The 25,640-nt window shown below is 40.5% G+C and overlaps 1 protein-coding gene across 1 annotated transcript; it reads left to right on the forward strand.

The window, feature by feature from the left end:
* The first annotated feature begins 2,558 nt into the window (after positions 1-2,558).
* Positions 2,559-25,399, forward strand: HMGN3 (high mobility group nucleosomal binding domain 3). The gene is made up of 6 exons (XM_059469103.1): positions 2,559-2,750; positions 17,156-17,206; positions 21,251-21,280; positions 21,936-21,983; positions 24,283-24,396; positions 24,905-25,399. The coding sequence occupies exons 1-6, from the start codon at positions 2,736-2,738 to the stop codon at positions 24,941-24,943; spliced, it is 297 nt and encodes a 98-aa protein (XP_059325086.1). The 5' UTR covers positions 2,559-2,735; the 3' UTR covers positions 24,944-25,399.
* The last annotated feature ends 241 nt before the right edge of the window (positions 25,400-25,640 follow it).

Genomic DNA, 25,640 nt, shown 5'->3' on the forward strand with positions numbered 1-25,640 from the left:
GAAAGGAGAATTTTTGCCTTTTTCCTCTGAAATCCTACAGATCAGTGTTTCTCTTGTTAGTAACAGAGCTTTTCAGACAAGAGGCATTTTCAACACCAGCAGGTCAGGTATGATGGAAAAAGACAACAGCTGCAGAAAGATAAAGCTACCTGATAATTCCTGTGCTTTTTAACTGAAAGCTGTAGCAGCAGGCCAGCCAGCCTGAACATAAATTGTGTTACAGAGAAAGTGCCACACAGACACAGAGGGATGAGTATATACATAGTATAGAGAAAAAATTTGCTGCTATTCTCAGGTTTTGAGAATTTCACCTACTACCTGCCACTGTCCAGAGAACTGATAGGACCTGCAGTGGCAGAAAGCAAACTGAAAAAATCAGTATTGACACAGAAAATATTGAGGGAATGAAGAAAGAGACCAACTGGACTCTTCTACCCATCAGCAACTTCCCTGAATGATTGCACCCTGAGGTGCAACATTTCCATTGAACCTGAATTTGGTTCAATTGAGGAAAAAGAGCATCTGTAAATAAGTTATTGGTTCTATCAGTGCTTTCTCTTGCTGTCTCACTGCTAAAATTTTGCTTTTCCTTCTTACTGTTCATTAGTTGTAGATAACTATAAATTAAGTATCAACAGGATTGCTTCTCCCCTTTCCATAAATCCAGGCGAAATTACCTCTTCAAATCTACTGGACTTCCTCTCTGCCTGTTACCAGGCTCCTCCTGCTCTCATGGAATTGTTGTTGCTGTCTCCTAGCTGCAAATTTAAAGAAACTGGAGTGATTGTGGAAATGGGGTGGGGACAGTTTTAGAACTGAGCTTATGCATATGCAGGGAAAGTACCAGCAAAGGGTTCCTGGGAAGATGATGGAATCTGTGTTTGCAGAGACATTCTGAACTTGACAAAGTCTTCAGCTGCCTGCTCTAGAGGGCAAAGTAAAGTAAACCCTCTGCAACAGACGGTTTTACTTGACATCCTCCTGAGATTCCTTTCAACCTGAATTATCCTGCAAGGCTAAAAGTAGGGAGACAAAATGGAAAAGGCATATAATCAAATGAGGAAGGTAGCAATAGAACTAATCAAAAATTCTAATCCCCCTCCCTCAAAAGTTATTTTGGTTTGGAATGAGATGTTGGACTAATCCAGACCTTTTTGATGGCATAGGAATAAATCACTGCACATGTCCATAACTCTCCTGTGGGTGACATTTCATCTGTGTTAATGGAGGGCTCGCTCTGTTTTTGCCCTCTGAATGGATGGTGCACAGTGAAGCTGCAGGGGGTTGCTCCCATCATCCATGGATGACTTAAGATACCTGGGAAAAATGGAGAACAGGTGGGAAAAGGAACAGGGGAAAGTAAAGTTACAGAGTAATTCTGACCTGTTTCTTTCCTATGTTACTTACTACTCAGGCAATATACTATGTTAAGGTGGGCCCGAATTTCTGATCAACACAGGCATCACCTGTTAAAGGCCATATTTCCAGTCTTTCTGTGTGGAACTATACCACTTTGTACAAACTATTTAAATATACACGAATAGCATGTAAACAAGTGGGTGTGACTCCCTAATTTGGTGGTTTACACATTAACTGGGAGCAAACCCAGCTGAGTTACAGCCTCAGTGAATTATTAATACAAATTATTTAATTAGTACAAATTGTTTAAGCTCAACAAAGCTCTTGAAGCCATATCAACAGTAGGATCTAACCTCTCCTGCTCCAGAGATACTGCAGTTTGTTGTCAAAATAATGTTGTGGGAGAACAAGAAGTATGATTTCAAATGCCCCCGGGTAAAGAGGGAAAATTAGGTCTACGACTGCTGCATGATGCTCCACGTACATCCTAACCACAGCTCTTGGTTAAAAGGCAGGTGGCCAACCCCTTGGAAAATCTTCAGGTTTCGGTCTGCTTCTTCTGCAGGTAGGGAGAGGGATCTCTTAGTTTCAAGATGTGAACAAGTTCATCACTTTTCTTTTTCTCATTAAAACTAAAAGAAAAAAAAGGTAGGTGGCATTTGAACTTCAGAATAAGAATTGATTATCCCACCTTGTAACGGAGTGTTTTTCTCAGTGGCACTGGTTTGTCTTACTAGTAATTTAGCTGAGGAATGTAATGAAGAGACCTGATACAACAGCATGCTTGCATCTGGAGCACGAATGGATGTACACGGCAAAACAAACCCCCGGGTTGAAAAAGGCAGAACAGTAGTGATGGAGAAAGACTGCGGCTGATTTCAGTCGAGGAGGGGAAACCGGAACCTAGCGAGAGGAGAAAATGAAGCTAAATTTAGGCAGGCTGAAATAATGCACCTGTGCAAGGACCACTGCAGAGGTTTACGAGCGGATGCTGTTCCCCGGACTCACCGCACGCAACTTGCCCGACGCGCCCAGACCTCCGCCCGGTTCGCCTTCCCGACGGCTGATGGAGCATCCCGGGCCCGCGATTAGCCGCTGCCGCCGGGGCGGGGGGCGCGGCGCCGCCGGGGGAGCCAATCGGGAGCCGCGGCCGCGCCGCTCCGCCCGCCCCGTCGGCGAGGCGGGCGCTGGCGGCGGGGGCTGCCGGGGCGCCGGGGGCGGCGGGGCGGCGCGGCGGGCACCGGGCGCGGGCACAGCTGCGGGCACCAGCCACGCCGGTGTCGCCGCCGCTGCCGCCGCCACCGCCGGGCGGATCCCGCGCTTCTGCCGGAGCTTCTTTCGGTCGCTTTACTTTGGCGGCCCGGAGCAGGGACATTATGCCGAAGAGAAAGGTGAGGCGCCCCGGGTGTGCGGCGGGTCCTGCCTCCCCGGGTGGGGTCGGGGGGCCGAGCGGCGGCCGGCGGGTGGAACGCGCCTCAGGGGCCGGGGCCGCCCGCCGCTCTTCTGCCGCTCTCCCGCCGCCGCTCCGTGCTGGGCTTCGCGGATGGCTGCCGAGCCCGGGCATTTTGCTGCCTGTTGCAAGCCCCCTCGCACCCCACCCCGCCGCTCCCCGCCGCCTGTTTACTTTCCCGGTGCCGCGCGGGGCGATGTCGCCCCGCTCCCCGGGGGGTGAAGTCGCTATCACAACTCCAGCCCCCACCTTCCTCCTCCTCCTCCCCCTCCGCCGCCGGGGAGAAGCGCTGCAGCAGCTGCGGCTTCGCCCCTGGCCCCCGCGGGAGGAGTTTCCTGCTCGCAAACTCCGGCGCCGCGGCGGGGAGGAGGCAGCCCCCACCCGGGGCTGCCGGATCCCGCCGCCGCGGCTTCCCGCAGCGCCGGAGCGATGGCTCCGAGTAAAAGGGAGGAGGGGAGAGGCAAGCCATGTTTAAAACAAACTACACCCTTCTCCTCGCCTCCCGCGGCAGACCCGTATGTACCAACTCCGGCGCCCATCCGGGCAGGGCCCCTGGGGGCGGGGGGCGGCGCCTGCCGAGGGAGCGCCCGCGGCCCCCGCCGCGCCGGGGGAGCCGTGAGGGGCTGAGGGGGCCCCGCGGCCGCCGCCGCCGCCGGCCGAGTCCGGCTCTCCCAGCACCTCGGGGCGGGCAGCCTGCTCCTCGGGAGGGAGCCGGCCGTGAGACCGCCTTCCCCCAGACAGAGAAACTTGGGCGGCCCTCGAGCGGCCGGGCTCGGTGCTGTGGGGATTTCTCCGTGCCTGCCGTGCCCGCTGGGAGCGGAGCCGGGGCTGCGCGGCCGCCGGGAGCGCTCGGCGCTGGCAGAAGGCGGCTGAGCCCGGAGGGTGGCGGCCGGCGCCCTCCGCCCCTGGAGGGCCCCGGGGGTGGGCGGCACAGGGAGGGAGGCCCTGCTGCCGAGATCCTCGTCGAGAACTTGCCGCCTGCCTTCCTGGGCGCTAACAGAATGTAACGGGAGACTTGACACTAATACGTGCAATGACAAAAAAATTATAGCTGCAGTCCTTTAATTTTAACTAGGTCAACCGAAGCAAGGCAATTTGTGTTTTTCCCAAATGTCACCTGTGACCTCCTAATACACCGTTTCTGGGCATGGGCTGAAATCTGTTTTAATAAAGTTAGAGGTAGATGATGCCTTCCAGGTAACTTGGTGTTTGCTTGTCCTTTGCTTATTCCTTATGGGAGGTATCAAAATGTCAAATTGTCAAGTATGCTACTGAATTATTTAATTCGTAGTTGAGAGCCTCATTCTGGTTCTGAAAATGGATACAACTGTGGGGTTGGTTGAAATAACTGGGCTTGAAGTCAGTGTATGATGGGCCTTTTTTCCACTTGCTCTTCTGTCATTGCACCCTCACGTGCTTCTGTGCTTTTAGTGCTCTTGCTTGTCGCCAGGAGAAACTAGAAAATTATCTTGTGTCCATAGGAACCACATCCCCAACTTTTGAAACCTTGTGAACTTCCTACCTTGTTTACTTTGCTCTTCTGCATTCTTACACTACAGATGTTTCACGCTGTCCTAAGTGTGGGTAGAGTTAAAGATACTCCTGTAGGTTTTTGTGGTCTGTTGTGAAATGTTTATTAAGGGAAACTACCTTACAGTAGTAAATCCATAAGAAAATCTCTCATTTCTAGAAGATTATTTAAAATAAGTAATAAAAAGATTGTATATGGGATGAGAGCAATGGAGACGAGTTTTGACAGCATAGTAAGTTTTATTTTAGTTAGCATTGTATTGGTAAAGGTTTGCATTTAAAGATTATGTACAAAGTGTAGGTTTTGGGAAGCACTGGTTCCAGGGAAAGTGTGTGATTAATGGCTTTGCTTTTTAAGAAAAGTGTAATCGTAGTATTTTACAATAGTCAGTTTTATTCCAGAATAACATCCACAGAGTGAGAAGTTGGTGATGCAGCAGTAACTGAATAATTACACCAGCCAATTTTGACATGGAGACAAAACCATCACATACAACTAGTAGTCAGTTCTTCTCTTAAAATTTCTAAGGCTTCTAACGGGAAAATTTTGTAAGGAAATAAACATCAAAAGTCAAAATGAGAAATTTTCACTGTTACAAGGGTAGGTAAATAAATAATATTGCAGAAAGGGCTTAAATCCACCTGTATCTATTTTTGTGTATTTAGTTATCTAAGCTGGCTGGTTCTTTTTTGTTTGCTTTTCTTTTCATCTCTGATGTTTCTCATCTCTGTGTAAACTCAAGTCACTTGCTAAGTCCCTGGCCCTATGTTCATTATGAATATTATGAACAAAAAAGTGTAAGCTGTCTCCCCTTCTCTAGAGGGCTGTGGCATAGCATATCAGGGTATCATTACTCATTGCTTGAGGGTCACAGAGAAAAGAAAGAACATGTTCTGTGTTGAGATGGTGTTAAATACTGTGCTAAAGCAAAAAGGGGTTGAACTCTGGACTGCTCCTGTCAGATTTCTGTACCCTTCATCTGCTGTAATAACATGTTGTGGTGTGAACGTGGCCTCTCTTAAGAAGAATGGCATGCCAGTGTGGGATAAACCAGAATGCTTGTTGTGGTATTGCTAGAAAGAACGCCTTGAAATGGCTTGGGGTGTTTTGCTCTTCACTTGTCTTTGTGGAATTAGCTCTTGGGTCATATTGACAAACTCCTTGACCTTGAAACAGCCCAAATAAACATATCTCAGTGTTATCCATAAAAGGATGAAGAGCCATTCTGTACCTGATGACAAGGAGAATCGTGGTATGGTCACTTACAAGTGCATAAGCAGACATCAAGATGAATGACACTTCTCCTGAATGTGCATCATGTCTAAGGGACATTAATAGGTCAGGTGATGACTTGTCCAGTATTGGATGGGGAGCCTGTCATTTAGTGGGGATTGCACTCCAAAATGACCCAACTTGCTCTTTAATCTGAATATCTGAATCTATGCAGTACCACCTACATCTCACTTGTTGTTTTGAAAGCACTTGGAGTTGGATCAGATATGAGGACTAAGTGCAACCTAAGTCATCTCTTTTTTTTATCATTTGCCATCTTTGAATATTGTTATTTTTTCAAATAAAACAAAAATATTTTGATGTAATTGGCCATTTCAGTTGGTTATTTGTTGGCTCCTTGTAGTCAGGAATGCAGTTTCTGCAGTACAGTTGATGCTGTGAAGATGCAGTAGAGACCATCTGGGACAGGTTCCTGTTCCACTATGCAAATTCACTTTTTTTGAAGTCAGAGGTACTTGGTTATATTTACTGCTGAAAAACAAGCCTGCTGGGTATTTTGCTTGTAATGCAGCTTCTTTAGCAGAAGTCAGAGGGGACCACATTGTTGTCTTATCGTAGTGCATTTAGTTACATGATCGTGTGATTTTTTTGTGAGACCCTTACTGATTATTTTGCCAGCCAGGTATCTAATCAATGTATTTTCTCACCTTTGGGGTTAAATGCATGTTCTTACAGGTACTAACCCAGAGCTGCTGAATTCCTCTTATGCTTCTTTGTCTGGACCTAAACTGAGTTCTCTTTGTGAAATTCTTCTATGTGTTTTAAGATTTTATTTCTGAAATATCATGAATATTCAAAGAGAGTATCAACCATATTTATCCACCAATAGGGGAAATGAGGCACAGAAATAAATTGCTTAGTTGTTGGAATGGTCCCTTTATCTTGAATTCTCAGGTTAAGATGTCTGTCCTGGCATTTTATTCCCACTAATAAGCACCTCCTGCACTTTTGAGTGGCACATTTGTTGTTACTTTGCCAAATTTGTCTTCTTGCTTTGTGCTGTGTACATAGAAACTGGGGAACTTGCAATAGTAACCAGTTCTCTAAAATTTTGTTGAAGGAGCTTGTATGTGATCAGACAATTAAGTAATGAAGTTGAGGTCCTGCTGGTGACAGCTCTTTTTTGCTTTATCTCTGAATGATCTTGCTGTTGCTCTTTGGTATGTGGAATGAAGTCTAGGTTTGTGCAAAGCATATTAGCAGTTGAGTTTGTGCTCATGGTGCAGCAGTGTGAAGTATACTCAAGTTGTGAGCAGCTCCATTTCACATCCCTTTCCATGTCCTGATACTTCAGCTGTGATTCAGTCTGCATCAATGTGATACACTATATGTAACATAGTGGATTTTTTTCAAAGGGTCTCTTCATTTTGAAGCTGTTTGACTGGAAAGGAGCTCCAGTGATGTTGTGGGAACCTGCATCTTCCCAATAAATTGTTTCAACACCGGGGCTGGAAGCTCTTTCTCTGTAGCCAAGCTGCTCTTTAGTTTATCCTAGAACACAAGGGAGTCTCTGTGAGACATAGAAATGGGGGAGGTTCTGGATTTCATTTCACAGTCTGTAGGTGATTATAGAATAAAAAGGAAAAGGGAGTCAGTACCAGATCCAGATGTGTTGGCTGCTGCCCTCTCCCCACTCCTATTCTGTCCACTTCTTTCTCCAGATTTTAACTTGGATTCACTCTGCCTTCGTGCTGACTGCTTCCTTCTTTCTCCCAGTCCATGAGAATTAAAAGCAAAAGTCAGAACTCTGAAAAAGGTAGTTTCTCCTTCCACATTTTCTGGTGGGTCACTCCTGGACCATTCAGTAACTACTGGAAAACAGGCTAAGCAGCAACAGAAGATGCCCTTCTTTGCATCTGTCACTGACATGCCCTGACTTTGACAAATTTCTGTCTAATGTGTCAGCAGAGTCCTCAGGTGGACTTCCACCTTCAGCATGCCTTGCAGGGACAGGTAAAATGATTGCTATGCAGAGATGCACTTTAAATTCAAGCAAGACAAGCAAAACAGATGTGTCAGAGCATCTTAAAGATTGCAGGAGCCTTGTAGTAGAAGGGAGATGGATGTTTTGCCACTAACAATTTTAGAAATTTTACTGGATTTGTAACTATTGCAGAATTTTAAACCTTGAGGTGTTTAAAAGCAATTGAAAACTGCCTAGTTGGCCTGCTTCAAGAAGGCAGACAAAGTCAGTTGACCATACTGACTCAAAGGATCTACATCTTTCATAGAAAAACTAAGCAGAAAAGATCAAAAACTTTTATCTGCTTGTGAAATGCTTGGATACAAAGCAATGTAGCAGTGTTCAGTGGCACTGAAGAAAAAACATGCTTGAGCAGTGCTGCTATGGCACATTGCAGTAAATGAAGTTTACAGGACTATTAAATACATGCAGCAAATATTTTTTGATGTTTTATATTAGAGACTTTTTAACTTAGAGCTTATTATGTAATCTTTGCTATTATTATTATTGTTGTTGTTGTTGTTATTCAGTTATGGACATTAGAAGGTCATTGACCAAGGATTTAATGATCTAAAACATTTCTGATAATTTTATACCAGTCTGTAAAGATCTGACTCATTTATTAGCAATTGATAGCAGTGTATATAAATTTTCTTCTCAGACTACACTAAAATACCATTGGACTTAATGGACAACCTAAAAATTCCAAGGTTTTCACTGAATTGTCAATTAAAAATATTTCCCATGCTTCTTGGGCACATAAAGCATAGTAGTACAATCTTTGTAAGTCATCAACTTCAAAATTGACTAGGTGCATATAATCTTTCTGTACATGATAGTTCAACACTCAGATATGGGCAGTGTTCTTTTGTGTGCTGGAGTATCAGTATTGTTAAGTGTAAAAAATAAAAAGCCCTGTGTGTAAATGGAATGTAATTATATATGTAAGTAGACTATACCTATGCATTATTTAGTTTAAGGTTGCTTTTCTTCTGTGCTGCTTGGAAAACTTCACTTTCTCTGCTGTTTTATACCGAAACAGTAGAGTGTATGGGAATGGTGTGTTCCAGCATGTATCATTCCTTTAGAGAAGGTCTATGAAGTTGAATTTTGCTTGACAGGATTGTGACATTGTCTTTTGCCTAGATGTAAGTAAACCAAATTGAGAGATTTTTCTTGGAAGTTAGCACTTGGTATCATCATGGCCGCCATCTACTTCCCATTCTTTACCTGCACTAATCTAGCACTGTGATTTATCCCATGATCCAGTAGCCAAAATGGATTCAATATGCTGGAATGACCTTTCAGGCCATGACTCTTAAGGCTTGTCTGCCTTAAGGTTGGAGCATTATTTGGATTTTTTTTTTAATTCTGGGTCATTGAACTGATCCAAGTTAGAGATGGTGCACAGTGGCACAATGAATGTGTGGTGACCTGCTAGAAAGCAGTAGGCTGGCAATGAGCAGCTGGCTGCTTGCAGGAAAGAGGTATGGTCTTATACCAGTTTTATTGTCAGCAAAATTGGCAGTGTGGGACTTCACAGCTTCAACAGCAGTTCAACAGATACTTCAAGCTGATATATACAGGCCAGAAGCAGAAAATCCAGATGCCCATTCCTGTCCTTATTCTGATTTAACCTGTGGGATATCATATTTGTTTGAGGTAGTTTTTGGGCAGACCTGACTGCTGATCTGGTTTCCCATGCCATGACACAAAGAGTTAAGCTGGAGTTGGCAGGAATGATTAGGTGGGGAAGGGCCGAATTCTTAGCAGCAGCCAGGCATTCATCTTTGATTTGATTGTCCCTAACTCTGAGTTTCTAGAGGAGTATTCTTTAATTCATTAGAATAATCAGAGCAACTCAGTGCTCAAATTGTATGCTTGCAGCACCAGAGGGAGGAGGCATCAGGCTTGGTTTTTATTTTGTGGGTTTTTACCCCATTGGAAGTTACCAGATTTTGGAGATACTTCCAGTAGTAAAGAGTGGGTGTTCTTGGTAACAGTGAAAGCTGCAAATGAAAAATGCCGTGTTCCCTAAGAACATTGGAATCTGTCTGCAGAAAAGAATTGTGTATGTTCCCATCACTACCAGCTTTGTTGGGGCTGTTGGTATGTTTGCTCATCTCACAAAGCTTTCTCCATTGACCTAATGCTACCTGAATTAATTGTAGCTTCCATTACTGCAAATGAAGATCTAAGGACATTTTTACCTCTGCTGTGTCTTGCTCCTCTCAAGCAGAGTTGAGATGTGTCAGTGGTCTGTTTGTAGAAGGAAACCATCCTTTATCTCTTCTGCATCATTTCTTCCTTATCCCACCTGTGCCCACTTGGAGACTTTTTCATTTATTCTTCTCTTGAAGCTGCATTTTGGTTGCCTGTGGAGCTCTTCATTCTGGCTGTTGTAGTAAAGCAATGTTGCTTTTAATCACAGCTGTAATTATTACTGGGATGTGAGAGATGGGTGTATCTAAGGCTTTGTACTAGTTGTGGTTTTGGTACCTGCTATCATCATCTCAGAGGTTTGGTGTTCTGTAGTACCAGTTAGCTGAAGCAACAACAAAAAAGGTCCTTTTTCTAGATTATTGTTGTTTTTGTCACTGTAATGTCCTCTGGTAGAAGAGGACTTAAACACCTCTTTTCAGTCCTTCACAGTATTTTTGTTTGTCAGAGGTGGCTATTTTAAGGAAACAGTTGTTATTGAAAGTAATTATCTAAATGTAATTTCTATTTTTAGATAATTTTTTTTCCAGAAGTACTGTGTGCTAGTTTTACTTTGCAAATCTGATCAGTTCTATTTAAATACAGATTTTGGAACATAATCTTGAAGGTTTAAGAAATTGCCTCTATATGTAGACTTGGATGAGTTCAGCAGCTTCATCTCACTTGCAGAACTGTCATCAGCTTTGAAAGTTAGAGAAGTAATATTAGGGACTGGATTTCATCCATCATTTTTTTTTTAATCTGCCTTTTTATTTTATGGTGGCAGTAAAATGGTTAAGCAAATATAGAGACAAGAATCTACTCACTACCTAGCTGAATTTTCACATCTGGTGTTCAGGGGTAGCTGAGCAATTTCAAATGCTTGGTGCTCTCTGCTCCCATGGCTGATCTGTATTTTTCAAAATGCAGCTGATTACTTCACTGTCTGAAAAGTGAACTGTGTGGCTAATTTTATATTACAATGCCATATATTTTTTTTAAGTCTGAGACTCTAAAAACTCTTCTTACTTTTTCACTTTGCCATAGGTAGATGTCATGTTCAAAAACTGACTCGAGGGAAGAGGAACTTGGAAGGAAAAATAAACCAGTTGTGAGATTTTTAAAAATGTCCTATCAAATATGCAATGTGTTTTCAAAATGAATTTTGCAAAAATGCAATGCGTTTTCAATTATATTTGTCAGTCTTTGACCCTCTTTGCAGTGGGAATAGAAGAACCTCAATCTACAATGCAGGAATTTCCTCTTCTGGAAAAGCACTTATTCTGTCTGCTTTTAGTTATCTGGAAATACCCCAGTTCTAATTTGATTTGCTGTCTTGCCTGGAAGTGCATAAAGCTCACAGAAATCACCTGTCTTAAGAATTAAGAATGAAGGAATTTAATAAAAGGCATTTTCTGCACCTACTGATTTTATTTATGGCCAGGCTTTTTGTATTCTTATTTTCTTGTATATTCTGTGAAAATGCATTGCATGTCAACAAGTCACTCTGCTTGGGTTGAATCTTTAAGCAGGAGTGGAAACCTTGATCAGGAAGTGTTTCCCCTGATTTTTGCCAGTTAACATGTAATTAGCATATTAATACAAGGGATATTAACGCTTGTCTTCAAATTTAAACCTTTAAGTACCATTCATCTTTTTGGAGCTTTATGATCTTGACATTCTCCCCCAAAGAATTAGAAAATTAGGTATTCTTCTCTTAATAGATGTAAGATGGAGGGATTTAAATTCTAAAAATAACATTTTATAATATTGTAATAATTATTAACAAAAATATTAAAATATTATATACTTAAATAATAAATACTTAAACAGCATGGGGTTTTGTGTAGTTGGTTTTGTTCGTTTTGAGGACTTTTATGAAAGACTTATTTACATGGCTATACAAGAAAACCCAACCTCATTTCTTGGAAGAGAGCAAGATAGATAAAATTTTGGATAAGTATTTAAAAAATCCAACCTGTCACTAAACAGTTTTATGCTGTACTTCCCTTGTGGTTCTGGCAGATTTTTTTTTTTTTTTTGAGTAGCAGCATGCATAGTTTTTTCCTCATCCAGGATCAGACTTTTGCTAGGAAAAAGAAATGAAGCTGTGTCGTGTGAAGACTACCTGATTTCTTAAAGCATTTATTAGGGGGAATTAATTTTACTTGCAAAGCTAATTCACATTGGCTTGGCAGTGAGCACTGTTCTATCCACTGAAAACAGATCAAAGAACTAGTTGTAAACAAAGGTTAATGATAAGATGCTGGAGGAGCTAAATGAGGAAACAATGGTTAGGAGAGTATTGCAGGAGTTGGTTGGTGTTAAATTAGTCAGCATGTAGTCTTCATTAATCTAAACCAATAAAGAAATAGCGTTTTAATTACATTTATGAACTAGCTAAAAATTCAGAGCTGCTCTGAGGAGAAATAACAAGAAGATATAGCATGTATGGGGAAACCATTCATGGCATTGAATTTAGTCTAATAGTTAAAAACAAATGAGGGGTAGAAAAAATTTTAGGGAAAGAGTGCAATAAACCCTGAAAAAGACTTCAGACTTGATACATCTGCTCCTCTTGCAATGTGCTTTTTTTTTTTTTTTTTCTCCTTTTCCAAGCTTTCACCTTATTTTGGTTGGTGAAAAAAAATTGTAGGAGGAATGACCCAAAGCATTACATCATGGAAATTGCAGCTGCAAGAGTGAGCCAGGAAATCTATGGGCAAATCCCCTTGCAGGCAGTGTATCAAGATGTGGCTGAACCAAACAGCTTGCAAAGAAGGGGAAAAGTGCTATTCAGAATGCTCATGTGCTAGCACAGTTAAGGCTTTCTGTCTTTCTAACTTCTTAATATGATAGTTAGAATGAAATTTGCATCTGCTTTTTTTGTTTGTTTTGTTTTCATGGGGGTATGAAAGGACTAATTTCTCTCCCATCAGAGCCAGGGTGTTGAGTTTCGGCTTGTAATAAAATCCTTCAGAGAATGAACCATCTATTTAATTTTATACCGACCTTCTACTGACTGTTACATCTCACCTACTTGTATTCTCATTTTTCAGACTTTTTAATGCACTTCTTTATAATAAATCCATTCATAATAGTGCAAACAAAATATTCATCCAGAAGCTGGACATTGCAATTTCAAATGCATATCTTTGGATCGCTCAAAAGACATCATCGGCTTCACTGCTTTGGATTACTCTCATTATATACTGCTTGTATTTCAGGGTTTTGGTTTAAAAAAATGAAGCTGTATGTTTTGTGGTGCATCTGTACCAAGTAGCTTTGCCTCAAGAACAGTAAAAACAGGAAATTGACCTGTGTTTTCTATTAAGTGTTTAATTAAAACAGTTGTCTAGTTTTCTCTTTTCAACCTAACAGTTCTGTAATGATGTTGGCATTGCAGATACTGCAGTATTGCTTTGGTGTGTGGAAACACTGGTTCTTATTATGTATACTTCACAGCTGGTGAAAGAGCTGTGTATACAAATAAACTCAATATTAATATTCCTTCAGGGGCATTTTAGCATTTTCTACCATCTATTAATATTCCTTTGTTTTTTCCAATCCACTCAAAATAATTTTCTAGATTGCTCTTAAAAATAGCTGGGGTAAAAGCAAGTGGAAAAATAAAAGCCAATTGCTAATAGACAGTCTTAAGGTTTGAGAGTTATGCAGCTGTGACAGATCTTGCAAAGCTTAGCTGCAGCTCAGGTTGCAATCTTATTGCCAATATTTAGTGCTAATGGAGATGTGACACAATGTGTGGTCATCTGAACCTAAAACTTGCTTGTAGTTCAAATGTCAAAAGCATATTTAGATATTTAGAGATGGCCAGTCATCTTCTTTCCTTGTGTGTACCTCCATGAGGAAAAAAAAAATCACCGTTGTCTGTGTCCTTACTTGCTTTTTTTATGTTTTGTCTCTTATAGGCATCTATACAGTATCCCAGACAGCAGGCCTATAGGGACTGCTTTATAAATGTAATACAGATATATGATGGAGTACAGCTGGAGAATTACTGAGGCTGGAGTGCTGCCCTTGTCAAGTGGTTCAGGGCTCGTATTGGTCTTGGATTTTGCAGCACAAAACTTGCAGTGTGGGTATTCCTGCTCCTGACTGGTTTAGGATGTACAACACAGTATCCAGGGTGCATTTTAATGTGGCTGGGGTGTCATGTGAAATATGGTGAGCCATTGCATTAGGTCATGAGGAAAAATGTGCCAAGGGGAGGGGTTACTTAGTACATTTTGTTGCTTTGAAACCAGAGGTTCTTCAGTAGTTTGTCACTAGGACAAAAAATGGGGGAAGGGCTCTTGTGGAAGAGTTAAGGAAAAAAGGTTTTGGTGGTATCTACATAAATGTCGTATGACTCCAGATAGGAGTGCAGACAGACTCTGCTTGTGGCATGCCAAGTTCTTTGGGAACTATGCTTGGCTCAAATCCATTTGTGTACAAATCTCTCTTTTCCCTGGGGAGAGGAGAAAGTATTGCAAAAACTGGTATGAAGAACCACATCAGCTGGGACTCATCAGAACTCATAGAGGGGGGGAAAATAAGTTTCTGTTCCTCTTTTAACAAGTACATTGTAGCTATATCTGACATGTATGTTTTTTTGGTGTGTCTATCAGCTGCAATACACAGAATAGATGGAGTCCCAGGCTGCCTGCAGCTGCCCCGTGCCACTGCATTCTTGTCTGTTGTACTGGCTCAATTGTTTGTGCAGCTGTGCACTAAAATGATTCTGCTGGAGCAGGGAAGACTATATATTTATGATTTGTCTATATATTATAATATTTATGCATTTGTTAAAGCAGCAGGCTTTTTTCAGCTGGATCAATTACCTTACCCATGACATGGCCTCCCACACAGCTCTGCCAGCGTAGTGGGGAGCCAGGGCTGGGAGGATGAGCCCAGCCACCAAAGGCCTGGACTTGCAGAGATTGCAGAGAGGAGGGAGCAGGAAATGGAAATGAGAGCATGTCAGAACCCCTTGCTGCTTGTTCACACCTCTGAAATTACTATTATTCTCCATGGAGAAAAGTTATGTGGCCTTCAGAATTGCTGGTGGATTTTCTAACTTGGGATGGCTGCGAGAGCCCAATGCTGGGCTCATTAATTATCTGACTTAATTGAAGTATGTTATGCAATATATCACAGTAGTTAGTATACAGAGGTTGTGGTTGCATTAAGAGTATTTTAATATGATTTTTCCCCCCTGTAGTTAGCCTCATGAGCAGTTTTTTTGATCTGTTTTCTAGCAGTAGTATTGGCATCTAAAGTCAGAGTGCCCTGTCTGACAGAAATATGGGAGAATCGTCTTTTTTAAGTGTTAAAGAGAATGGGGTAAATTGCTATGTGTTTACTGTGCAGTGTTGCAGATGGAGAGTTAGCCCTTGAGCAATTCCTGCAAGGCTCTTGACATGTGTCAGTGCCATCTTGGGATAATTTAGCCCTCTCTCAAAGCTCTATGGTTCCTAAAAGTGAAGCAGGGTCAACCAGCCTGATTGTGGAGTGTCAGTCAACTTCGTTTAGCTTATGAAGAGTTTTTTGGCTTGGCTTCCAAAGGAAATGGATTATACCATCTTTCTGTCCTTACCCCTGAAAATCTGAAGTCTCTTGACCATTGCTAGGAAAAGATTATAAAATCTCAGAGAACTTCCATATAAGTAGGTTCTGCCCAGGACAGGAAGGATGCTATTTGAGTTCTCTCTTGGGGAAAGGGTGCAGCACAAGTTTGTTAGAATTAGGAAAATTCAAATGGGAGAAACATCTTATGATGTTTCATAGCATCATGGACAACAGACAAGCTCTACCCACAGCATATCCTGTATTGTGAGTCAAAAAGCAAAGTTGTAGAACGCAAGACTTTGTTTCTGACAGGAATAATGGAATAGCTTGGTTTTGTCTTCTTTCTCACTTCTGATGCTCCCAGTGTCACAACATCAAGCTGTAGTAACTCCTTGGTAACCAAACTGAAAGACTTTTAGATATGCAAGCCTGAAACGATCGTGCAGGTGACTGGTGAGGCTGCAGTTGCATAGGGAGCAGTCAGGCTCCATTTTGGATGCCTGCCTGTTGCTATTCTGAGTTGCTCTACGCTGCGCGATGCTGCTTAACTTCCTGCTGTTTTCAAGCTACTTACATGATCAGTCCTCGGCTTTTTTGCAGCAGCAGCTGCTCTTGTGGCATGCTTCTTTTCTGTCGGGAGAGTGCACAGCAACAAAGGCACGTTTTATTCCTGGTGGGGGGATGTCTTTCTCTAAGTGTGTTAGAGCCCCGTGCCAGGAGAAGGCACTGGTCAACTGCTGCAAATGAGCCGGTCATTTTCTGTGCTCCAAACCACAGCTCTCTAACTCCCAGACATCTTGTGGCAAAATCTGTGAGGAAGTTGGAATTAAGATTGAAATGGAAAGAAAAGGGAAAAGATAACCAGCCTGCTTCCTTACTGATTGTAAAACAAAACAACAACCAAATTGCCTTCTCTGCTGCCTGTAAAATGCCTTTTTGAAATATGCCATTCTTGTAGTTCTCCTCTAACTGCTGCTGCTCACTTTTTATCCAGCAATTGCTTGCTCCTGCCTAGAAACACAAATGTTTGCAAAATATAAAGTTACACATCTTGAGTTGTAAACAAAAGAGAAGCTTGATTTCACCTGCCCCGCCTTCTTTAATTTAACCAACCTTTCTCTAGTACCTATGCAAGATTAGTTTTACAGCGTTCAAGTTGATACTTTGTTCTTGAGAAGATGCATGTTTGTCCCAAGTTTTCCTGTCAATATCTCAGTATTTTACTGATTTATGCTCTCCTGATGGAGGAGGTGAGATATGATGTAAGGATACTTTCAAAACTTCCAGCTGAGTGAGGGTGGGAGGAAAAAGGAGTAAAGAAGGTAAAGAAATAATTCACTTCAGTAATGCTATGTATTTTTTGTTCATCTCACTGCATCTCATAACAAGTTATATTCATGTTTGGGAAAAAATGTGTTAAATTTCTTGGGGATATCAAAAGCCATTACAGAGCAAACCTCAGATTTCCAGTTCCTACTGTTGTGCTACCAACAGCTGATGAGATGGAGCTTCCACTGGAGCCTGTGGATGCTTTAGTTCATGGTCTGTGGGGACTCTGAGGGGTGGTGAGTGGTGTGATGTGTATGTACATGGTGCTCAGGCCTCAGCTAGTTTTGGTAAGGAGTCTGGTTTGAGTACAGTGCTGCTTGCACATACAAATGCAGATGTGTCAGGCTGCTTTAGGTTGTTGCAAGTGGAAGAGCAGTCAGTCTTCACCATAATCTTTGTTTTGCTGTTGTCTGTGCTTTTAAGTCTGTAATAAAACCACTGATTTAATATTTTGTTTCAGTCCCCAGAGGGTGCTGAAGGCAAGGATGCAGCAAAAGTAACTAAACAAGAGGCAAGTATATATATTTAATTTGTTTTGGCATGTAATTATTTAATTGGAGTTTTGCAGTCATGTGTATCAGAAGACTATGCGTTTCTCTGGCACTTCTGGTGAGCTGTTTTCAGTGGGAATAAAGACAGTAAACCACATTTGTACCCTATCTGGCTTGATTTTGTCTTGGGGTACTGAGGATTTATAGAACTTATTAGTACACCAAATAAATTTGAGAAAGTTTTAGGGCTTTCATGGACAAACTCTGGTGGATTTTGTGTAGTGTGTTACTGCCTGGAACTGTTGCTCTGCCTCTAGTGGGTTGGCAGAAGGTTAATGCACACACTTCAACCAGTCTACTTCAAAACTATTCTTAGCTTAAGTGACTGATGGGAGAGTGTCTTGAATTAAGATACTAGACTCTAAACTGGAGCAGCTGACACATTTGTGTGTTTTCTTTGACTGGATTTGTTTAAAGGACACAGTACATTCTGTTAGAGAAGATAGCTGGTGATATCTTGGTATCTACAATAAAGTTTGCTAGTTTGTTTGTCATAGCCCTTAATGTGAATTTTAAAAACAGGTAAAGAATTACGAGAATTTGTTTTCTTAGGTTGCCTTCTTTTGTGGCAGACAAACTTAAACCAGGACCTTGAGAAGAATGGGGCAATATTTAATTGCTCTCTTTGTAAATCTTGGAGCATATTTGGTCAGGAAAATAGCAAGTAAACAAATGGCATGTGCTGTAGTTTACTTCCATGTAAAGAGCACTTTTTCATAAGATTCCCCAAGCAGGATCTTAAAGAAACTAGCTAGTGTTGAGGATCTTAATAAGAATTTCTAACATGTAACCTTATGAGAAGAGAATGGAGGAGTGAAAGTTAATTTTCATAAAGGAGGAGATTATCAGTGGAGTACTGGATTTTTTTTTGGGGGGGGGCTTTTGCTGCTGAATATATTTGTTAATGATCTCTAGGAGAAAAGGTACTAAAAATTTACAAAGTTTGCTGTCAGAGTAGTCAGAAGTGAGAGAGGCTGAGAAGTCTGTTATGTCATTGACAAATAACTGAGCAATAAAATAGAAGAAATTGAGTATGGAGAAATGCAAATTAATACATGGGGAGGGGAAGACCCAGTGGTGGTCACAAAGCTGTTAATCGGGGGAGAGATTGTAAAATCACAGTGAATAGTTACTAGAAAATGTCAGTAGTTCTAAACAGAAAGCAACTAGAACACAGGAGAAAATGCCAGAGGAGAGAGTAAACATCAGTGTACCACAAGATTAATTTTTTTGCTCTCAGATAAGGGAGTACTAAATGGAGCTCTCCTGATAGAGGCCATGATAGAATTAAAAGGATACCAAGTACAGTAAAATTACATAAAAATACAGGGACAAATAGAGGATGTACAGCAGCTTTTAAAAAAAGGTAGCCCAAACTAAAAACCAAACAACACAGTTTTTCTAGGATTCTTCAGCTTTTATATAATGGAGTTGTGGTAAAATAATTAGTAACACAAAGAAAGGCAGTTAGGGAATTACTCTTCATGAAAGCAGTAAATAAGAGGAATCTAGTGGAGGTAAGAGGCAAGAAGTTACAAGGAGAGACAGCAGAGGGTGAAGATTTTGCTTTTTGTTTTCCACATGGTGCATAATCCCCTTATGGAACTCATTGACATGGGATGTTATGGAAACTGAAAGTGTAAATGAGTCCTATATTATTAAAGAGATTTGTCTAGAAAATAACCCTTGGGGACTATTTAAACACATGATGTGATTATGATATCCAGGTTGGAGAGCTGGCAACTTCAGATTGCCAGAAGCTGGTGCAGTGGGAGTGTGTACAGAGTTGTTCTGTCTGCTCCTTTTCATAGACCCTTTCCATAGATGTTTGCTAGTGGGCCAGTGTCAAACAGACTCCTGGGTCAGCTGCTAATTTCTGGGTTAGTACAGCTGTTTGGAGGGGACTGAGGTTCCCAAAGCACATGAAAATGTGACCTTTGCTGACTTGGCTCTAGTTCCTTTCTTATAATCAGATAACACAAAAATACATACAAACTCCAAATGACAATTAAAATTATTTAGCTGTCAAGGATTTTTGAAGACCTTATGGTTTATGCTGGCTTTCTTGTGGCAAACAAGTTATAAGAAAGTCAGGAAGTAGGGGAGAGAATTATAACTTATCTAATTCAACATATTAGGCTTTAAAAGGTAGATGCTAGCAAAACATTTCAGTTCCTAAATGTTAAAGGGATAGAAATAATTGCTTAAGAAAGCAGATTTGTAAAAGATGATCCCTTGAGTTAAGGGTTCTTTGATTACCTGACCAACTGAAATGTTTTGTTTATCCTGTTGTAAAATAATGGTGGGCTGCTTCTTTAGTGGTTGATATGTTAAATTGCCAAGAAAAGAGAAGTTTACCTTTTTGCTGTTAATGATGCATAAATATTTCATAGCTGAAAATATCTATTTTTTTTTTTTTTTTTACTTCTATTTTGCTGGATGCAGATTTGAACAATTCTCTACTGCTTTCCACTAAGAATTCTTGAATGGCTCCAATGAACACAAATTACAGCATTCTTTAGGTATTAACAAGGGCTTTTTCCTGTTGCAGGATGTGCCGAGCCATGTTTTTTCAGCTCAACTTAAGAGCTTAATATATAATTAGAAGTATTTTTCATTCTCTTTTTAAGCTGAGTTATGTTGGATATTTGTTGCAGTTTAGTTGTCCCTTTATTTTGGCCACAGGTGTAATTCTAGTTTTATGAGTAGACCAGACTTCAGCTCAGTTTATTAACCATGCTGTCTAACTGGGTGAATCTGATTTAAGTAATAAAAAATATTGTGAATGAGCTAACAAGTATTTTTAAGACTTCAGTAATAAATTTATGACAAAAAGCAGGATGAAATAAAATCTAACAAGGAAAGTATGTTGAAGTGATAAAGAAAGCTGGAGAGAAGCAGAATCTCTGGCTCAAGTCTTTCCTTTTGAGATTTGTGTTTAAACAGAAGAAATAATTTCCCTCTCTCATCCTGCAGCTGTCTTTGTGCACCTGGACTCTCTGAGCAAGTGTGTGGAGAACTGAGGAAGTGGAAGGACTTAGTTTCACGTTTTGAAATTTTAGCACTCTGATGTCCTCTAGAGAAGGATGTTAACTTTATTCAGCTGTTAATCAGATGGGATTTGTGCCCACTATTACAAGTAACATCTGCTAGATTCTAAAAACATTGTGCTAAGTGTGTATGAAAAAGGTTCAGTCCTTTGCACAGGTAGTCAAGCTTACTGGATTTGTGAACCTTTCACAGACCAGGAAGGGACTCAGAAGTAGTTGTAAAAGGAGTGTGTGTGTGTGAGGTATTGAACTGTGTGGAGCTTTTGATGCCTTACAATTTTAGCTTTTATACTTTCCATGCATTTGTAATCCTGCAATTCTTTAGTGTATAACCCTAAACTCCATGTAGGATGTTAGCTACTACTTTCCCATTTTGGTCAGACAAAACAATTCCTCTCTAGGGCTAGAAGTCAAGGACACCTCACTGTCTCAGGCCCAGAGAGATGTAAACAAAAGTGAGTTGGGAAGGAGCAAACTTGGAGTAAATTACTTCATTACCTGAAGCTGTAATTGGAAGATTGACCCCCAATATGCAAATGGACCAGACCTATGAAAGTATGAAAACCCCTGACCTTTCATCCATTAAATTTAGATATAGCCCCTGGGGGGGCTTTATCTCCCTGAAATGTACCTGAAGGCCATCAATAAACATAACACCTTTTTACTCCCTTAATTTTGTCTGACTTATGTTTTTAGCTAGTCCCAAGGAGGCATCAGTTTAGATGGTATAATTCCTGCACAACTTTTATTTCTAACTTTCACATCACTCCGTCCCTTTAAACTTTTAAGTGTCCAAGGTGATGAGATGTGAACTGTGTTTGGCAATAGACACAATTTTATAGATGCATATTTTATGCTGTCCTATGGAATGACTGATACTATGTTGCTTTGGATAGTTTTTCCTGTAAGCCTGTAAAAATGTTCTTTTTTTTTTTTTTTTTTTTGTCCCTGTAGCCCACAAGACGATCAGCAAGACTGTCAGCTGTAAGTATGTGTAGTACCTCCTGGTGAATTCTTTTCTAAGCACATATGGTTTCTCAGACCAAACAAGTTCTTTACATTTTGCTTGATTCGATTTTTATTCTTGTGAGGGAAATTTAGGAACTCTAGCAATTAAGTTATCTTTGTTTTCTTGGTTTCAGGTTTTCAGATTGTTCTGACAAAAGATATATTTCCCCACTTCAGTGCAAAACTGTCTGTTAGGTGCAGTATTGACTTTATTTCATTTTGCAGGCTGATGTTAGTTGTGGAAATACAGCTACTTCTCTGGAAAGGAGAAGGAGCTGTGTTTCAAGGACTTCATTTGATGCCACTGCTAGTACTTGGTTTTATTTCCTCTTCTCTGTTAGAATCTAGCTGATGGGGGATTTTTTAATAGTTCCTACTAATCTCAGTGTTTTAGTCGTAGAGTGACCCCCAAGTTGCCTTCAGTTCTAGATGAGTGGGTTAATGCAAACAGGTGAACAGGTGTGTTGAGAGATGAGGTGCATTTGTGCAGTAAGGTTTTTCAGGCTGTTTTAGATGGATACTATTGAGCAGGAAGTAGGAAAGGTGTAGGATGGGGGGGGAAGCAGGGTGTGGAGGAGGCTGGCTTCTGGTTATGTGTCTAACATGTTGTGCAACTAAAAATGTTTTATAGAAACCTGCTCCACCAAAACCTGAACCCAAACCAAGGAAAACAACAAAGGTAAATACTCCTTTTTAGTTACCATCGTTTTAGCCAATAGTAAGCAAGTATACTCGTTCTTTATGTTGCAAACAGTTCAATTCACAGCATTTTTTTTTGAGGCATGGGCTTCCCTGCCCCCCCTCCCTGGATGAAAAACGCAAATTAGATCATTCTTTTCTTTCTGTTCCACCCCTTCCTGGCCTCATTACTGGCCCAAAGAAAATGTCTTGCCTGTTTGATATGCAGACCATGTTAGTTTGTAGTGAATTGCTAGTTTTAGAAGAATTTTTACCTTTACTACACCTTTCCTGAAAAGTACAGGCTTGGTTGAGTAAACTCTTCCTGAGACCTAGCAATTTCTACAAAAGCATTTGAGATTACTCTGTATCATTCTGTTTCCTTGTCTAGAGGTGCAATACTTCATTTTGTACTGAGAAACTCTTATCTGTTCTTGAAGCCTGGCTGCTGCTGAGAATGTACAATTATAATTAAAGGTGAAATTAAATATATTTAAATTGAATGGTTTGGGTTTTCTGGGCCAGTTACAGTCAAATTAAAATCTTATTAGTGTTTGAAATACCTTTTCAGGATTTTTGCATATAAATCATGTACTTCAGAAACTGTAGATTTATTTGTGCCTAAGGGGAATGTTGAATAAGAGCAATTGCTTTATTGGGGGAAAAAAGCTCCCATGCTGGACGCTGCGTCTAGCACTCCTCACACTTCCATTTTTCAAGTCCTTTTATTGTCATGTCAGTTGGGCAAGTGCCAGGATACAAAGTCCACATGTAAAGTAAAACTCTGACTTTAAACACTGTTTGATTTATCATATAAAATTACCAGTAAGTCTTTCTGAGTCTATCCTGCTCTCCCCTCTTAAAAAGAGTATTAATAAAGAAGGGAATGTGACAGCTTCTGTAGCTTCACATGTGTGTGGGATGAGCTTGGTGTCATGGACCCAGTCTAAGTTGTGTGAGATACATTTGAAGCTTATTTTGGGTGACTCAAATCCTTTATGATATTACTGTAAGTAACTTTTTAATACAGTTATCTTTTTTTCCAAACCCTAACTGGATCACATTTTAAGGAGTATATTAATCTTGGTCTCCTCAACAGAAAACAGCAAGTGTATACTCTGAACTTGCTAGTAAACAATGAAAAATGGTGCAGATTTCAGATAATTTTTATTGTTAAAAGCTTGCATGCTATGAATTTGCTAAGTCAACTCCTTAGTTTGTTCTTTTGTAGGTGAAGAGTTTTAACTGTGTTTGTATCAACTGTAAGCTTCCAAATTAAGCTGCTATGTAACATTGAAGCTGAGGGGTGGAAGGAGTAATTCAGGCTGCCCTGGAACTGGGATTACTGGATTACTGGTCTCCTCTCTGTCCCACTCCTGTATGGGCATCAGTGGGGAAGGGTAGTAAATGAAGGAAGGCAGACCTTAATATCCCTGTTCACAACTATTATTGCCATTTGCTTGGAGAACTTGGAGCAAATGATTGCATGGAAGATATCTAGTGTTTATCAGAACTACTTTAAATACTAATGTAAAATAATAAATGCAATACCATTTAAATTTTATCCCATTGGACTTTAACTGCTTAACCTATGTTTCTGCTAACCTTTAGATCACAAACAGAAATAAGTACATAGAGAAAGGATTTATAGAAAAATAGTAGCCTTCAACATAGAAATTAAGAGCAAATCTCAAAATTAAATTGTGGCTGTCAAAATAATTCCTTTTGATAAATTCTTTGCTTTCTGTTGCTGCAGATGGACTTTTATCAGTTTGCCTCCCTAGTGTGTTGGCTGGTTCTTTCGTTGACATGGAGTGACCATCACAGATGTTATCAGAGTAACAAAAGGACAGCCAACAAAAAAGCTTAATTTTTAAAATATAATTTAATATTTTATATTAATTGAAAGTGTAGTGCTGTAGTTACACAAACAGTGTGGTGTCTGTGTTTGGCTGAATAAGCTTTCAATATACTGTAATTGCATTTGTTCACACAGATATGCTGTATATACCTCATAGGACAGCCCAACCAAAGTAGTCTGGCAGGGTTTTGTATCCCTGAAAAAATTTGCAGAAAAACTAAAGAAGCAGGCACCACCATTTTCTAGAAATGTTGAGTCTCTATGTAACTTATGTGGGTTTACAGCTTTCAGGTAGCCTTTAGATGATTTTCTGTTTCAGTCCAGCGCATGAAACTTGCCAAGACTTGCTGTTTAGTTCATGTGAAAGTTGTTTTGATAAAGATGCAGGGTTCTGGCTACTCATACAAGGTCTATGGCCATGTTTTTAATCTTCTGTCAGAAGGAACCTGGAACAAAGGCCAGCAAAGGTGCTAAAGGGAAGAAGGATGAAAAGCAAGAAGCTGCAAAGGAAGGTACTACACCATCTGAAAATGGTGAAAATAAAGCTGAAGAGGTACTTTCCACACATACCTCCTGCTGATTGAATCAGTGTTTCTTAATTATTCAGCTTTTCAGACATTGTTAGCATGTTCATAATGTTTCTTTTTATTGCCCATAATGTTATTGCAGATTCTCATCTCGCTCTACTGTTAGTGTTTCAACATCCAGAGGTGCCCCACCCAGCACACTGTCAGTAAAAGGGCAGATTGAAACAGTGAAAGTTAAGGGTGCGGTAGAGCATTCAGCATGTGTGCAGTGGATAGGAACAGGTGGTAGTGTGGTGCTTTTCAGTGTGAACCATGGAAGCTGACAGGTAAGGCTTGTATTGCTTTTGAAAAGCTGGGAGCCATGAGTTGAGACAAGTGTGTGACTGTAACTGTTCCGCTCGTGTAGATATCCTGTGGACACAGGTTTGGAGCTGGTGCAAGTAAGAAATCCAAGGAGTAAGGATAGCTTGGGTGTTTAGGTACCGAATAGCATGTCGCTATAGTAATTTAATTTCTTTCTTTTTTTCTCCACAGGCTCAGAAAACTGAATCTGTAGGTGACAAGAATGAATGAAATACCATGAAAATTTTGGGTTGATTTTATGTACCTCTTGGACAACTTTTAAAAGATATTTTTATCAAGTATTTTGTAAATGCTAATTTTTTTAGGACTATGATAGTTGACATATTAAACTGTATATGAACATTTCCCTTCTCATAACAGTGCTTTTAGAAATTCCCATTGTTGCCAAGTAATATAAATATCAACTTAATATTGCAAGGTATGTGTAAAATTGGATCAGCATTCCATACACTTGCTTTAAGAAATTATGTCTTGTGCATATGGTGATGTTTTTACTGTGTGTATTGGAATTTTTCATGCAGTTTTTCTAGAGCAATAATCAGTGGTGCTTTTGTACTTAGGTTTTATGTGATTTTAATGAAACATGGATAGATGTGGCCACCTGCTGACTATTTTGGGTTCTTTTAATGGATTAAAATAAAAGGTCTCCTTGCCCGCAAAACTAAAGACTCCTAATGTTTTCTCTTAATCTGAGGAATGCCATACTCACATCTTTGACTGTTACAAGGCAGACTAAATTATTTAGTAACAGTTGTTTTGCATGCCGTGTGTTTGCTTTTTTTTGCCGATGTCTGATTGAAAACCACGCACACAGGAGCAGCAAACTGGGATTTTCAGGGGCCTACAGTTTAGGGGATTTACAGATAAATTCTTCATAGATACATTCATCAGATACACTGTCACAGGG

This window comes from Ammospiza nelsoni, chromosome 3, assembly GCF_027579445.1.
Source record: "Ammospiza nelsoni isolate bAmmNel1 chromosome 3, bAmmNel1.pri, whole genome shotgun sequence".
NCBI classification, from domain to species: domain Eukaryota; kingdom Metazoa; phylum Chordata; class Aves; order Passeriformes; family Passerellidae; genus Ammospiza; species Ammospiza nelsoni.